General features: G+C 45.9%; 1 protein-coding gene across 1 annotated transcript in view; it reads left to right on the forward strand.

The window, feature by feature from the left end:
• The window catches only part of LOC111152541 (OTU deubiquitinase 7A), a 358,579-nt gene that overhangs the window by 298,891 nt on the left and 44,076 nt on the right, over nucleotides 1-15,612 (forward strand). The window contains exons 7-9 of the mRNA XM_022511027.1: nucleotides 4,710-4,811; nucleotides 8,519-8,646; nucleotides 9,397-9,488. Coding sequence (XP_022366735.1) covers nucleotides 4,710-4,811; nucleotides 8,519-8,646; nucleotides 9,397-9,488 — 322 coding nt within the window. The remainder of the gene's footprint in view (nucleotides 1-4,709; nucleotides 4,812-8,518; nucleotides 8,647-9,396; nucleotides 9,489-15,612) is intronic.

Raw genomic sequence — 15,612 nt, forward strand, 5'->3', positions numbered from 1 at the left:
GGGGCCACTACCAGCTTGGAACAGCTTCGGAGAATGAATGGGGTCATCCAACTTTAACATTAAATGAGTTGGGCTTTCAGGTGTTAAGGTCTGTTACGCTGTGTAAGCAAGAATTGTAATTTTCTTCTATTTTGTGGCAACCCAGTTTTAATATCTCCCAGCCTGGAGGTTTTTTTAAAGGTCTTGGAAAAAGGTGAGACGGGTTGCTATTTCACAACCTAGAAAAAAAAAAAAGAAAGAAGTTACCCAGTGATGGCATGTTATTTCCAGTTATGTCTCTGACCAGTGATCCAGTGGCACAGTCAATTAAGGCCCTTGATTGCCTTTCTCATTTAGCTTTAATAAGGTGACTCGCAAATGGTCAGAATACCACAATTTGTTAGCATAAGCATTAGCATCATCAATAATAGAGGTTCGTCCATTTAATTTTGCAGTGTTAATTTCAATCCATGTTTTCACTTAGAATTAAGGGTACAATTATTTTGTATTAATAAGATCACTTATCATTAAAATGCAGTTACTGAATCTTCACCAAAAAGCACTATAAAGCAGATCGGTATCCCATTCAAACACATTACTGACACGGTTTATTATTTTAAGTTTTGCTATTGAGGTAATCCCTTAGGCAGTAATTCTCTAAATCTAAACTAAATGTACCTTTGAGGGCCTTAACTTCCAGCATTATTGTAGTTCTTGTCCTTTGTATTTCATTACTGATTACTGAAAGCAGTAACACCCTTTGTTAAAATTCATTCTTAATAATGACAGGTGGTTTGTTGGAATGTAAATAATGCAACACCCCTCTGACTATTCGAATCCTATTAGTACAATTCTCTCTCTTTAAAAAAATATTTTCAGGGGGGCACCTGGGTGGCTCAGTGGATTAAGCCGCTGCCTTCGGCTCAGGTCATGATCTCAGGGTCCTGGGATCGAGTCCCACATCGGGCTCTCTGCTCAGCAGGGTGCCTGCTTCCCTCTCTCTCTCTCTCTCTCCCTGCCTCTCCATCTACTTGTGATCTCTCTCTGTCAAATAAATAAATAAAATCTTTAAAAAAAATATTTTCAATTAAATGTTTTCACAACTTCTTGGAAATATCAATTATAAACATTCTCATTTGACTGAAATTCCACAAAGAGTGAAAGGCCCCAAGAGGTGGCTATTCTACTCTATTCCCCCAAAGTAAAAATCTATGCCACAGAGACCATGCAGTGGCATGATATATTCAAAGCGCTAAAAGGAAAATACCCACAACCAAGAATACACTACTCAGCAAGATTATCATTCAGATAAACTTTGTATTTTATGAGGCTTTGGAAAAACTCTGTTTTGTGTCAAGGACTGTGAGATGTCCAAAATTTTACTCTGCTTCAAAGCGAATAAACTTGTCTTCTGTGGCTTCATGGATGCTGGCAGAAAACTTGGGCCTTCTGGGTCACAAGAGAAGGATGCTGCTACATTTGACACATGTCCAGCATTTGGGAGATCCCACAGGAGCATTTTCCTTCTTGTAGAAGCCTACAGGGTGATCCTGAGAAATAAAACATGATCAATGTACCACCTTCCTGGTATGTTCTGCGGTATGGGATGTTCCTTCCCCACATGCTGGAGTTGTTGCTTCTCCTTATCCCTCACAAAATTGTCAAATGCCATCACAGTGCCTGTAACTTTCCCTTTGTTTGCAATCACTTCCTAATCACAACTTGAGCTCTCATCCACAAAGGTCAGCCATAAGAGGGACAAAAGCATTTCTATAAAACTGATTCATAATTAGGTCTGAATCCCCTAGGTTCCCTTTTGTTTAAACTGTCACCCATAGGGTGTGCCAAACAGGCCAGCCTGGGGATGCCATTACAGACAAGAAAGAAGCAACATGGCCAGAAATGGCCAGGGAGGAATTGAATTTTCAAAGTGGTTCTATATAACCCCGGTCCTGTTCATCTTGCTCATTCCCTAGGAAGCAATTGAGAGGGCATGGTCCCTTTTGGGGACAGGCATATTCAATGAGCAAGTTTTCTTAAGGTACTGTTATGGACTAAATATTAATGTCTCCCCAAATCCATATGTCGGAACTCTGATCCCTAGGGTGATGGTAATTGGTGGTAGGGCCTTTGCAAAGTAATTAAATTTAGATAAAGTCATGAGGATGGAGCCCCCATGATGGAATTAGTGTCCTTATAAGAGGAGGAAGAGAACAGAGCTCACTGTCCACCATTTGAGGACACAGCAAGAAGGAAGCCACCTGCAAACCTAGAAGAGGGTTCCTACCAGGAACCAAATCAGCCAGCATTTCAATCTGGGACTTCCAGGCTCCACAATTATGAGAAATAAATGTGTTGTTTAAGTTACCCAGTTTGTGGTATTTTGTTATAGCAATCCAAGCTGACTACTTTTCTTAGTTATCTCATTGATTTCTAGCTTATTTTTAGTATGGCCAGAACACATAGTGTGAATGATTTCAAATCCTTTGAAATTTGTTGACACATTTTAATGGCCCATTGTGTGGTCAATTTTGGAAAATATTTCACGTGACTTGGAAAGAATATGTACTTATTTTGCAGTGGGTGAGGTTTACCTATAGGTCAAGTTCACATAATTCAAGTTATTGAATTATGTTCATCTAATCTCCACCGAAGTTTTTGTTTGTTGATTCTATTATTTATCAAGAGAGTTTGGTTGAAAATCTCTGGTTTTGATTTGGTGTTTGTCTACTTCTCTTTGGAGTCTATCAATATTTGCTTTGTATGTTTTTTAGGCTAAGTCTTAAGTATATATACCATAAGTATTGTTACATTTTCCATTTGACTTTACTGTGTTATCATTATGAAATATTCCTCTTTATCCTGTTCACCTTCATCTGACATCAGTAGAACTTTACCAACTTTATTTTTGCTGAGTTTTTGAGTGGTATATCTTTCTCTACCTAGTTACTGTTAAATTTCTGTGTCATTATACTTATGATGTCTGCTGTCAGCAGCATATACTGGTATTTTTAAGCAAGGCTAACAATCTGTCTTTTAATTAGAGTATTTAGTTCATTTACATTTAATATAAATACTGGTATATTTTGGTTTAAATGTGTTCTTTTGCAGTTTGTTTTTTGTGTGTTATTGTGTCTCTTTTTTTCCTCTTTTATTCATTTGAATTATTTAAGAATGTTTATTACTCTGGTTTCTCCTTTACTAGCTTGTCAGTTGTACATTCTTTAATTAAAATGTACCTTCCAGCTATTAGAATTTACCATAAGTTAGCACTTGTACCACTGCCTGGTCAATGTAAGGATGTCGGGATTTATGTCATTTAGTATATATTTCCGTGTCTTGTGTTATTGCTGTCCTGTGTTTTAATTCTATGTATACTTGAATCCTCAAAAAGTCATTTTTAATATTGCTTTAAACAGCCAATAGTTATTTACATTTGCCAACATACTTGCCCTTGCCAGCCCCTTTATTCCTTCTGTGTGTCCTAAAATATTCTTTACTGAATCCTTTTAGGATTCTTTACTGCAGGTCTGATGGATTCACCACCCTTTCTGTTCACGGGAGGTCTGGAATTCTACATTGGTAATAACTACCAGATAAGGGTGAAAGCACGGGTTCTCCACTCTGCCTCTGTTGACCCCTGTGGAGGAATGGGCTTCTTGGTACTGCTAGGAAGGAGCATGGGACCTTATTACCACCAGATGGGTGAGAAAGGCCAGGCTCCCCATCTGTTCTAAGTTGGTAGGGGCTGAAGTCCGTGTTACCACCCAGCAAAAAGTGCTGGCTATGTGCTCAGCCTTTTCTGACACCATCTGGCATTGGGCAAGCAGGTGGTGAGTGACTCATTACTGCCTGGTAATGGTTGGAAGTTTTGGCTCCCTACTTGGCCTCTGCCAGCCAGGATGCTAACAGGCTACAATTTCTTCTGTGTCATTTTGCTAAAATAGAGCGCTTATTGTCTATCTTCCTAAGCTGCCACTTTCCTGATATCTTGTCTAGAGAGAGCATGATTCCTTTGTCTACCCCCATTGGCATCTGCAGGTTGCCAACTTCTACAGTACCTGGTCTAGGATTTAGGGACAAAAAAGAAATTTCAGAGAACCTACCACCATGTTGTTTCTCAGATCCCAAGTTTCCTGGTCCATCTGCCTATTCTCACCACTTTTCAGTCTTACTGTGTTATTTTATACATGATGTCCAGTATATTTAGTTGTACTTAGTAAAAAGAATAGGGGTAAGTAAGTCTACTCCATCTTCCTGGAAGCAGAAGTCTCAAGATGTGTTAATGAGATTTAATAGGAATATACCTAAGTAGCAATAATGATTTTGATGTGTTAAATTAAACATAAACTATACTTTTGGAGGTATGTATGCATCAAAAAAGGATGGTGCAAAAGAAAAAAACCACTTTCAGAAGAGGAAACTGTGTTCAAGGAGACTGCACAAAGAGAAACTTTACTTTTTATATAAGATGTTCCCAGATTCAAGGAGAAAAGCCTTCATCCTTGGGTTTCTCAATCCTCTTGCTAATTAATGGGAGGGTTTGGTCATTTCTTATCTTAGAAGGGAAAAAAATCTGTATTTTATTTAAAAGTAGCCATAATGCTCTACCTTCCCACTGAAGTTCTCTAGAACCTCTCAAAAATCATCTGCTGATATTTATGCTTACTTAGCAAACACTTACAAGGGTCTCCTCTGGGAATCTCTTCTAAAGTGAGTTTCTGTTCCAGGTCGCCTGAATTGGTGGTCCACTGTGTGCACGAGCTGTAAACGGCTTCTTCCTTTGGCCACTACAGGGGACGGGAACTGCCTTTTACATGCCGCCTCTCTGGGTAAGCTCCACTACAGAGACAGAGGGCAGCAGTGCCCCAGGCCTCTTCTGCTCATTGTTAAAGGATAGACATCTGCTAAGTAGAGCCATGAATATCGCTCATCTGGAAGATTCCCCAGGGGTGGTAGCCACCAATCTAGCCCTTCTTGTCAAGCAGCTGGCAGGCTTGGTGGGGACACAGAGCACACATGAGAAAAGACCTGATATAATAGAAGGGGCCTAATCATGAGCCGCAGGAATGGGAATTAGAGATCGTGATGTAGAGGACTTCCTGGAGGAGGTGGGATTTTATTGAGATCTGAAGGACTTGAAAGATTTTTAGAGAAGACATTCCAGGTAGGGAGACTTCATGGAAAAGCATGAGGGTAGCTATTAACAGGATGTTTGGAAGCAGGGCTGAGCTTAGTTGGCCTTGAGCAGGAAGTTTGGGGAGCAACATTTTAGGTTAGATGGTTTTGGGCCACTGCGTCGATAGCAGTCCATGCACTTGGACTGACAGAAAGGCATGGTTTGGGTAAATCATAGGGGAATCACTTGGGTACTGACAAAAAGACATAGGTTGGATAGAATTTTAGGAGGAAAAATGCTTGATTCCACACTGAGAGCATAGTGAGATCAGAATTTCACTGGAAGAATAGGCAAAAGATAGTAAGCCAAAACATTAGAAGTGGCCATTGCTGGGTGGTGAGATTGTTGATTTTTATTGTTGGTCCAGGGGAATCACCTGGGAACTGACAAAAAGACATAGGTTGGGTAAATCACAGGTGAATCAGCATAGTCAGAATATACAGCCGAGAAGTCAGCAACCTTCTGAGAAGATGTGAGCTTTTGCAGAAAGCCATACCAGCAGGTGCACAAGCATTGGTAGCACTATTTGTATAACTGAGGGGTCATGGTAGACTTCCCAAAAGCTTAATTACTCCTTCTAGGTCCATCCTTATATACACAGAGGCAAATCGGTTTTGACATGTAGGATTGGACCCCCAGCTGTCCTCATGAGTCCTACAGTAAAGGGTCTCTCTCCACCAATGAGACCCTAAAATGAGAATATTCTTAGTTGAGTTTGACCAAGGATATTCTTGTTGGTCAAACTCACCTCCCCAGGTAAACATGGTCAATGCTCTTACCCAGAGCAAGGGCCCAACCCCAAACCTCTCTTCGACCCTATAGTGAGGCCTCTTCAACAAGAGGTAGATAGAGATGAGACTAAACCCCACAGAGGGAAATGCATGGGGTTTGGGAAGGGACCTGAGAGCCTCAACGGAGAATGGAGCCCCAGAGCAAGGGGAGCATTCCACATTCCACAGGTTTGGCAGTGGGTGGTGGGGAACACAAGGGCTCCCACCTACCTGCTTCCTTTCCATTTCACAATGAACACGTTTCTGTTTGTTGATATTGCAAAAGTATTTCACATTCATCACGGTAAGAAAATAAAAATCAATAATCCCACCACCCAGCAATGATCACTTTTAATGTGTTGGCATATTATTTTTTGTCAATTCTTCCAGTGAAATTATGATCTCATTATGTTCACTGTGTGGAATCCAGCATTTTCCCCTTAAAGTTCTATTGTGAATTTCCCATGCTATTATTCTTCAAAAATATGTTTTTGGTATTTGTGTCATATTTTATCATAACGTATCAACTATTCCCCTGTTGTGGAATATTTTCACCTTGTGTGTAAAATCTGGAAAGAACATAAGAACATCAGAGAAGTCTCTCATCTGTGTCACACAACAACTTCCTTACAAAGGGAAATGCCTCTGTCCCTCAGAAACTGCATTGTTCACTGCTACAGGTGGGCAAAGCCACAGATAGGGTCTCGTGCCACTGTGGTCTGGTCTGAGGGCAAGCATTTTCCCAGTGAGCACAGTGGGGCTCCAGTCTGCCTAAGAAGAGAAAGTGTCCCGTGGACCAGCCTTGCTCCAGCAAGGCCATGGCGGAGTCTGGAGCTCATCGCCAATTGGTTCTTTTCTCCTGGTACTTTGTTTTCCTTTCATGGGGTTTAGCTGTTTGACCTGACTGATCAAAGGAGCCATGCAACACTGACCAGCAATGCTTATTGAACCTGCTGACCAGGCCTGACATTGACCTAGGGTTGTGGGAGACACACACAGAAATGACAGAAATCCTTTCTGAGCCAGGCTTGTAAGCAAACATTTATGGGGCAGGGTCCCTGCAAGAGAGACCCAAACAAGGAGCCATGGGAACGGAGGCTGGACTTGCCGTGCCTGGGAGAGTCCCTAGAGGCCCCTGCAGGTGGGGCTGAGGGATGAGTAGGATCAGCTCGGCCTGTTTATAAAAGAAGCAGGAATGGCCACTTCCTTTCTCTATGTTGTAAAAAAAAAGGACAAAAGCCTCAGTTGACGGAAAACCCACAGCAGCCCGTGGTTGTTGCACATCTTTGCCCAAAAGGAGGCGTGGCCAGACTGAGTCTTTAAAGAGTAGGTCAGTGCAGGTCACTCCTCTTTTAAAAGCTCTCCTGGATCATTTAAAAGTCCATCTTTCCGCTCTCCACCTTGTCCCCTTGATCCCACCTCCAGACGCCTTTCCTGTTTGCTCTTTCCTAAGTATGACTCATAGACGCCCCTTGGGGCTGGCCCCGGCCTTGCCCTCTGCCTGGGATGGCAACTCAGCTCCCTCCTTCACCCACTAGACCCTGATGTCTCCTTTCTTGCCTGACCAGTACCAGCCAGCACCCTGTCCTGCTTCATGTCTCCGTATGGTGCTCTCCCCCGGACGGCATATACCAGATGCTAATTCGATGGCTGCTTCCCATTCACTCAGTGTGCACTCTGTGAGATTTTAGGAACTTAGTCTGTCCTGATGGCTGCTGTGGGTATTCCTAAAACCGAGAATGGTGCCTCACCCCTATTATGAAATAAGTTTGGAATTAATTAAGTGGAATTAATGCCATTTAATAAATGGATGGATGGATGGATGGATGGATGGATGGATGGATGGATTTCGCCACTCTTTACCCATAGCCAGAGCTGCACTTCTCATTACTGTTTCCTCCATTTGTTGGGTCTCTTGACCACATCTGAGCTGCCCCGAGAATGTACTCAGAGATGGCTGGCTTTTCTTATAACCCCTCAACCCCCAACACAGACTGGGTAGGGAGTAAGGGGGAAAAGACCTTCTCCCCTGAAAGCAGGTACTTTCTCTTGGGTCCAGATGTTTGCAGTGGTGCTCACTGATGCTCTGCTTCTCAGGAGGTCGAGATGGCTTAGGGCTGAGACATCCGATGTGGCAGACCTTAGATGAAGCCAGGGTCTGATTGCCATCCTGGCTTGAGGCCCTATGTGAGGACATGTCCCCAGTTTATCCACAAAGACCATCTTTCACTCAAAAACAAAAACCTGGACGGTGAACATTAGGACCCTCAAAGCAAACCTACTAGATTACCAGTAGCTTACCAAGGATCCCAGAGAGAGGCAGCAGGGGATCTCATGCACTGTTGGTTCTCTGAGAAAGGGACATGCTCCTTCATTCACCGACTCGCTTCAGTGGGAAATGGGGAAAGAGAGCAGAGGGGAACTGCTAGCTCACCGTGAGAAATGAAGAGCTGACGGATGACTCGTGTTTGTGTGTTCACATGCAGCGGGCCAGGCCTGGTAAGTCGTGGCAGTCTGAGTGGCCTCCTGGCTTGTCCCCCTCCTCACGACCTGTCTCTCTCCTCTGCTCCTCACGGGCATCCCGCTGCAGGAATGTGGGGGTTTCACGACCGGGACCTGGTTTTGCGGAAAGCTCTCTACACCATGATGAGGACGGGGGCTGAAAGAGAAGCCCTAAAGCGCAGGTGGAGGTGGCAGCAGACACAGCAGAACAAGGAGGTTGGTACCCGCTGGTGTGTCCGGAGCCTGAGACCCACACCAGGTGCAGCACGGGTGGAGTCCAGAGCTGTGAGGTCAGACAGCAATGGCTTCTGGGACTAGGAAAGCCTCCCTTGTTTAAAACAACTGAGGAGGCACCCATTACAGAAGCTGTCCCTGCATAAAAATGAAAACTAACCACCCTCACTGTCAGAAGGTGTCCTGACTTGATGACAAATTACAAGTCACTTAAGTCTGATCACTCCGGGCAGCTTGAAGGCCAGGGTAGCCACAAGGTGGTGGTTCCCCACAGCCTACAGCCCCCGCTCCTGTACATGTTCCCAATCCAAAGAGAATCCCAACCGTCCTGACAATGAAGGACATTAGCACTTTGCTGTCCTAGGAGGATCTGCCTGCATTCTGATTGAAGTTGGCCTGTCATCCCTTTAAACTTTTCAGTGCTCAGCCCCAAATTTGGTGTGTGCACATTAATGTTTGGTCATTCTCACCCCTTGGGCTGGTCCACCCTTGCTGGGTGGACACCGCCCCCACAGCATTGAAATTAGAGATTGGGGGTTCTGAAGAAATCTCACTGAGAGCAAACGGGGACACTCAGCAGCCACTAGCAGGTGTCCCCGGCCTGGGTGCTGGTGGGGCTTGGACTGAGCCAGTGGGTCGGGGGTCCGGCAGGGCGGCCAGGCTCACCTCCTGCCCGCCCACCACCTCCTGAGCCGGCTTCCATTGTGCCAGTCAGGGCTGGTGTACACCGAGGAGGAATGGGAGCGGGAGTGGACGGAGCTGCTGAAATTGGCGTCCAGCGAGCCACGCACGCACTTCAGCAAGAACGGTGGCACAGGCGGGGGGTAAGTGCGGCCCCTCACTCTCCCCGGTGGTCACCTTAAGCTCCTGGCCGGCCAGCGTGGGAAGCGGTTCGAGGGAACATGGCCACCCCAAGCTGGAGGAGATACAGCGATTTCTGCCTTTGGACATTAGGTTCTCCTCAAGGACACAGGGCAGAGTTATGGGGCATGGCTGGACAGATAATTGGGAGAAGTATACATAGCTTTCAAATACATTTTGCAGGTAGAGGTGCAGTGTTGTCACACGTGTTGTCCCTTCCCCATTGCCCGCAGCAGTGGGAAGGGGACTCACTGGACAGCCAGCCTCTGCAGGGGGCATGCAACCTGGTGGTCCCCGCACACTGCTGTTGAACACACGAGGCTCAGAAACATCAAGCTGCCGGGTTTGGACTCTTTCCAACTAAGTATCTATTTAATTTCTGGCTTCAAGAAGTCAGAGCAGAAGGTCATTAAGTGAGTCCGGCGTCTCCCAGGTGAGCGGACGGATGCCATCCACATTCCTGGCAAAAAAGGCTCTGCCTTTGTACACATGCAGGGAGTAGCTTGTTCTGCAGACACAGCTGAAGTGTCCCAGCCTGAGAATAGAGCGTGGCCAAACAAAGCAGCCACCAAACCTGCAGCCCCAGCATTTCAAAGGCACATGTGTGCTTTGGTTCATACTTATGGAAGCTGAGAATCAAGTTGTAACACCTAGAAAAAGTCTCAAGCAGACACAAGAAAGCCTGGGCATTGACAGTGAGAAGATCCAAGAAAGGATCAGACTCCAGTAGACAGCCCGGGCTGGCAGTGTGTCCTGGCCCCACATCTCCACACCCAGGCCCTCAGGTGCCAGCAGCAGGGTGTGGGGCTTCCCAGGCCTGGCACAATATCGAGGACCCTCAAAGATGAGCTCTCTTGTATGGAAACCCATTAACACAATTCCCATAGGGTCATTTTGTCACTTTGTTTTCATAATGTCATGTGTCAGTGCTAAAGTCTGTCTTATTTAGGACTTTTGGGGACACATAGTCTAAAGCCTCAGTCCATTCCTGAAAACTCCTCTCTCATGCTGAGTCACGCCTGAGCTGTGTCTGAAGAATTCTCTAGCATCCCTTTCATCATTGCCTCACTGGCGCCTGCCAGAGGGCAGACACCCCGTAAATGCGGGAGGATTGACTCTAGCCCAGTGTGTCTTCCGGGCTGAGGGGTGGGGAGTACAACAACAATAATAATAAGTGGCCATCACCACATACTATGTCCCCTGAGTTCCCCCATTCAGGAAACACTTGGCCCATGGTCACACAGTTGATCAGGCCTCAGCTTCTGCTCTTACTCCCTGGAACCCAAGAGGGCCCAGAGCTGAGTGAGGGCAGAAGGAGTGGGGCGTCTGGTGTTCATTCCCGTCTCCTTCCCACAGGACTCAGGTTTGCCCACTCAGTTGGGGCAGGAGCACTGCAAAGAGGTCTCCTTGGTGATGGGCAGCAGCTCTGCCGTTCTCTGTTGTTCCCCTAAACTTTGGGATACTGGGGGAGAGACAGAGGGCACTGGACCAGCTACTCCCTCTCCCCAGCTCACAAGAAGAGTGCTCTGAGTTGCTGAGGGCTCCCAACCCAGCTGTAGCGATCGCACACCCACAAAGCTCCTGCCTCCTCTCAGAACCCTTTCAACCTTCAATCTGGTCTCAGTTGTAAAGACAAAAAATGTGTCTAGTCAGAAGCAATGAGTGATATACAAAAGATGTTATTTTTTCCCACCAAGAGATTCCTTGGGTTTTTTGGTTTCTTGTTTCGTTTTGTTTGTTTTTGTTTTTTAGTCCCCTCCACTACAGATTGGGCCAGAAGGTTTGAGGAGCAGATAAGCTTCACGTGAGCTACCAGCATCCTCCTCTCTCGGGGGTGGTGTTGGGAAGGGGTGGACACCATTCAGTGTGGGTGGGGACTCTGACACTGGCAGGACCTTGGAAGCACCCCCCTTTTTTATCCATTGGTACAGACTGCAGCAAGGAAATGCTCTTCAGGATGGTGTCCAAGCCCTGATGGCTAGTTTCTCCTGGATTTTTAAAGGTTCCAAGAGCTCAAATCCTGCCCCTGTGGCCCCTCCCATGACAGAGCTCAGAGTTTTCTGTCTGCATATCTGTAGCCCACAGGGCCATGTTTGGGCTCTTGTTGGTCACCTGGATCCCACAGCAGCTGGTAAATCCCACAAGGAGGCAAGGAGCTGCTAGAAACAAGGCTATATTGGTTCTGACATGTTACTTTTATAAATATGTGTGTGCTATGCATGAGACACTGGATCTCTCTCGCCAGGTATTTTTACCTTTCCTTTCATTCTGAATTGCTTTCATACATTCAGGCTAGCAGAGAGTACTAGTATGTTTCCTCCCTCTAGGAGAGGCTCCCCTGCCATGGGGGTCCCACCTTTCTTTGGGGTTCAGAAGTCCAAAAGAGAGACATTTTTCCAATGAGTCATTTGTGCCTCTGCATTTTGCCTCTGTCTTCCCTAGGCAAAGGTAAGAGGTTTCCCTACTCACACTTTGCTGAGAGATGTGAGGTGGGACTTGAGGGCCTTAGAGACTGGTACCAATGCCTGCCTGGCTGAGGTTGGCCAGCTTCCAGGTCCTCAGAGCCATGGGGGGTTATGGGGATCTAGGGGCTATGCATGCTTCCCAACCACCAGCAGTGAACCCTGGGATGAGGCCTGAGATGGGCTGTCTTCAGGAGGGCTGTCTTCCAACAAAATGGGTAAACCCTAGAAGCCAGGCCAGAAGGGTGGTCACAACCCACCAGCTTGGGTTGTCACCACCTCTGTCCAGGGAACTGAGGGCAGAGACAGTCAACTGTGAGGACACCTGAAGACCCAATAAAGCACTTCCATAGAAATGGGGCTCAGCATTTGGATCTCCACCAAGCCCAGTGGGCACCCAAAAGAAGAGTCAAGAAGGACTTTGCCATCCTCCAGCATCTCCTTTCTGGCTTGTGCCAGCCAACCCTGCAGGGAGCCAGAGATGGCAGCCAGACAGTGACGAGGCAGTGACATGAGAAACAGAGAAGTGGCTGGGGCCTGGGAGCCCATGGAACAGAAGAGAAGTGACACACATTTTCCAGATTTTATCCTGGGGATAGGAAAGACTACCAGCAAACTCATTCTCTCTTGACTAGCTCTTTTCATGGACACTGGCCTGGGGTCATTTTTTAAAACCCATTCCTTTCCCAGAACACCACAAGTTTTAAGTATCTGAAGAGGCTGGAAGGGACGGAAGGGCAGATTCAAGGATGAGCTTGGCCCTCTTTCTTTCTTCTTCCTGCAAAACTCACAGTGGCTGGTCCCAGGCTCACTTTCAGAACCCCAGCAAGAAACACTGGAGGCAGAGATGCATGTCCTCTGCTCACCCAAAGAGAAGGTTGTAGACCAGGTTGGCATCCAGGCAGGGCAGGCTACCAGCCGGATAGCCACCATGGACAGGCTGCTTATGGCTGATGCCCCAGAGTACATGATCACAGAGTCGGCCACCCTGGAAGAGCCCAGGAAGGTGAGGTGGGTATGAGCTTCAGGTTGAACTTCAGATGCACGAGGAAGACAGAGGATGGCACCACAGACATGGACTTGGCAAGCACAGTGAAGAGCCACGACCCAGGCAGGGGCAGGTGCTTCTGAGCAGGCCGCAGCTGCAGGACGATTTCCCTCTGATGCGTGCAAATCAAAATGTAGCCATGTCTCCATGGGCAAAATAAGAGAAGTCAGATATTCTGTGCCTCTGCTGCTGCTGCTGCTACTGCTCCAGAGACCTGCTGAGTTACCACATATGAAATGTATCTCTCCGGAAGGGCTGCTGCTGGAGTTTTTATAGCCCAGTCTAACCATCACCATTGTTGCATCCTGTGGGTGCTTGGGCCCACATGGGGAGCCAGCAGGAAGACAAGGAGGAAACAAGGAAATAACTCTACCCTAAGTCTGGTTGTTCATCGTCTGCTTGCCCTGCAGCCCGATGCTATGCCCACTCTGGCAAAAGAGGGTATGCAATCAGAAGAACCTAATTCCTTGTTCCAAAAGTGATAAAAATCTCTGACAGCAAGTAGTTAGCGAGGGTCTCTGGGTACTTCATCTGGTTTCATGGCAACAGCGAAAAGGGAGCAAAGTAAAAGGGCCTTGCCTGGTGGACCCTGACCAGAAACCCAGACTTAAATGCACTGCGTTGTAGTCCCAAGCTGGTCATGTGATGTTGGGCATATCCCGCAAGCTCTCTGAGCCTCAGTTTTGCTCATCTGTAAAATGCACTTGGTAACAACCTCCCTGCCAGGCACTATCAGTTTTGATGGTTGTATAGCAGACCACCCCAAAACTGAGTGGCTTAGAGCAGCATCCACCAGATTTGCTCATATTCTGGAGGTCCCTGGAATTGCCTGCTACCACTTGTGGAGCTGCAGTCATCTGGCAGTTGGTCTCAGTGGGGCTAGATAGTCCAAGATAGTCTCATATCATAGCTCAGAGGCTGAGAACTAACTCTCCTTGGACCTCTGTCCACATGGATTTTTATCTTTGAAGAGGTCCAAACTCCTTACAATACAGTCTCAGGTCAGGAAAAGATGGCAGCCCCTGATTTGCTGGGCCTTCTCAAGCCTCTGTTTGCAACACTTTACTAATGTCCCATTGGCCAAAGCAAGTCACACGGTCAAGCTGACCTCAGGGCACAGAGGTAGATTCCACCCTTGATGGAGAGAGGGACAAAGTCACATTGCAAAGGGACGAGTACACAAGAGTGGAAGGATCTATAGCCACCAAAGCAGTCTGCTACATACTCAGATATTATTGGTATGGAGTGATAAAATCACAGGTTTGAAGGTGTTTGGAAAGAGGTAGTTTTACAACAGTAAAAATAACATTTATTAAGACATTGTCACACTTATGCTGTAAGTTGTCATGCCTGCTGCCTCTATGGTATTGTAAAGACTCACCCCAGATATCTGAAATGTGTTCCTTCTCTCTGACTTCCCACTGGCTCATCTAGTGTCTGATAGTCCATTCTTAGCAATTCATTTCTTTTAGTCTGAGGGCTTTGGGGCTTTTAGGAGTCTTTCTGATTGTGGAGCAAATCCCTTCTGTCACTTTATACACCAAGGATATTACATTTTATACTCTGTGGCCTGACCCCCAGAGCCTACTCCAGTGGGAATGGTACACAAAAATGGCTTGTTGGTTTGTGCTGGGCACTCAGGAGAGAAAAGAAGGGATGTCTGCTGAGCACCTACCTGCCTTACACAAATTATTTTCACTTTATAAATTAGGCCTTACGCTCCTTTATAGATTAGGAAGTGAATGCTCAGAGAGATTTTTTTTAAGATTTTATTTATTTATTTGACAGACAGAGATCACAAGTAGGCAGAGAGGCAGGCAGAGAGAGAGGAGGAAGCAGACTCCCTGCTGAGCAGAGAGCCCTATGCGGGGCTCGATCCCAGGACCCTGGGATCATGACCTGAGCTGAAGGCAGAGGCTTAACCCGCTGAGCCACCCAGGTGCCCTCAGAGAGATTATTTGACTTGCCTCCAGTTTGTAATGGGTAGGGCTAGAACACAGTCCCAGACATGTCAGAATCACAGCCCTGAGGTTTCCCAGAGATATTATGACAAGTCTCAGTATCTTCTTAAGAAAAAATGCACTGCAGTTAGAACTTTTGAGTCCTGGCTTATCTGAATCTGTCTTTATTTTTTACCTCATCCTTGATAGGTAGTTTAGCTAGGTATAAAACTCTAAATTCATGAGTTGAATGATGTCATCAGAGAAAAAGTCAGACAGAAAAACATCTGCTTCCTGGCATTCAGTTCAGGTTAGCTAATTTGAAATGAGAAACAATTATATGAAACCCAAAGACAAAGCATATCCAACTTCATCTTTACAAGCTCTGAAAAAGATTTACTCATTAGCTTAACATCTATTAATTGCCTTCCATGTGCTGTGCATTTTTACACACACAATCTCATTTTTCCATCACAATAACTGTGAGATAAAGATTATAATCTTCATCTAACATATGAGGAAACTTGGATTCTGGATGGAAAAGGACTTGTCCAGCGTACTGAATGACAGAGCCATAATTCAAACTCAGATCTTCTTTATATATATATATATATATATATATATATATATATATATA

Source organism: Enhydra lutris, unplaced genomic scaffold (assembly GCF_002288905.1).
Source record: "Enhydra lutris kenyoni isolate GAN:26980312 unplaced genomic scaffold, ASM228890v2 scaffoldscaffold29, whole genome shotgun sequence".
In the NCBI taxonomy this organism is placed as follows: Eukaryota; Metazoa; Chordata; class Mammalia; order Carnivora; family Mustelidae; genus Enhydra; species Enhydra lutris.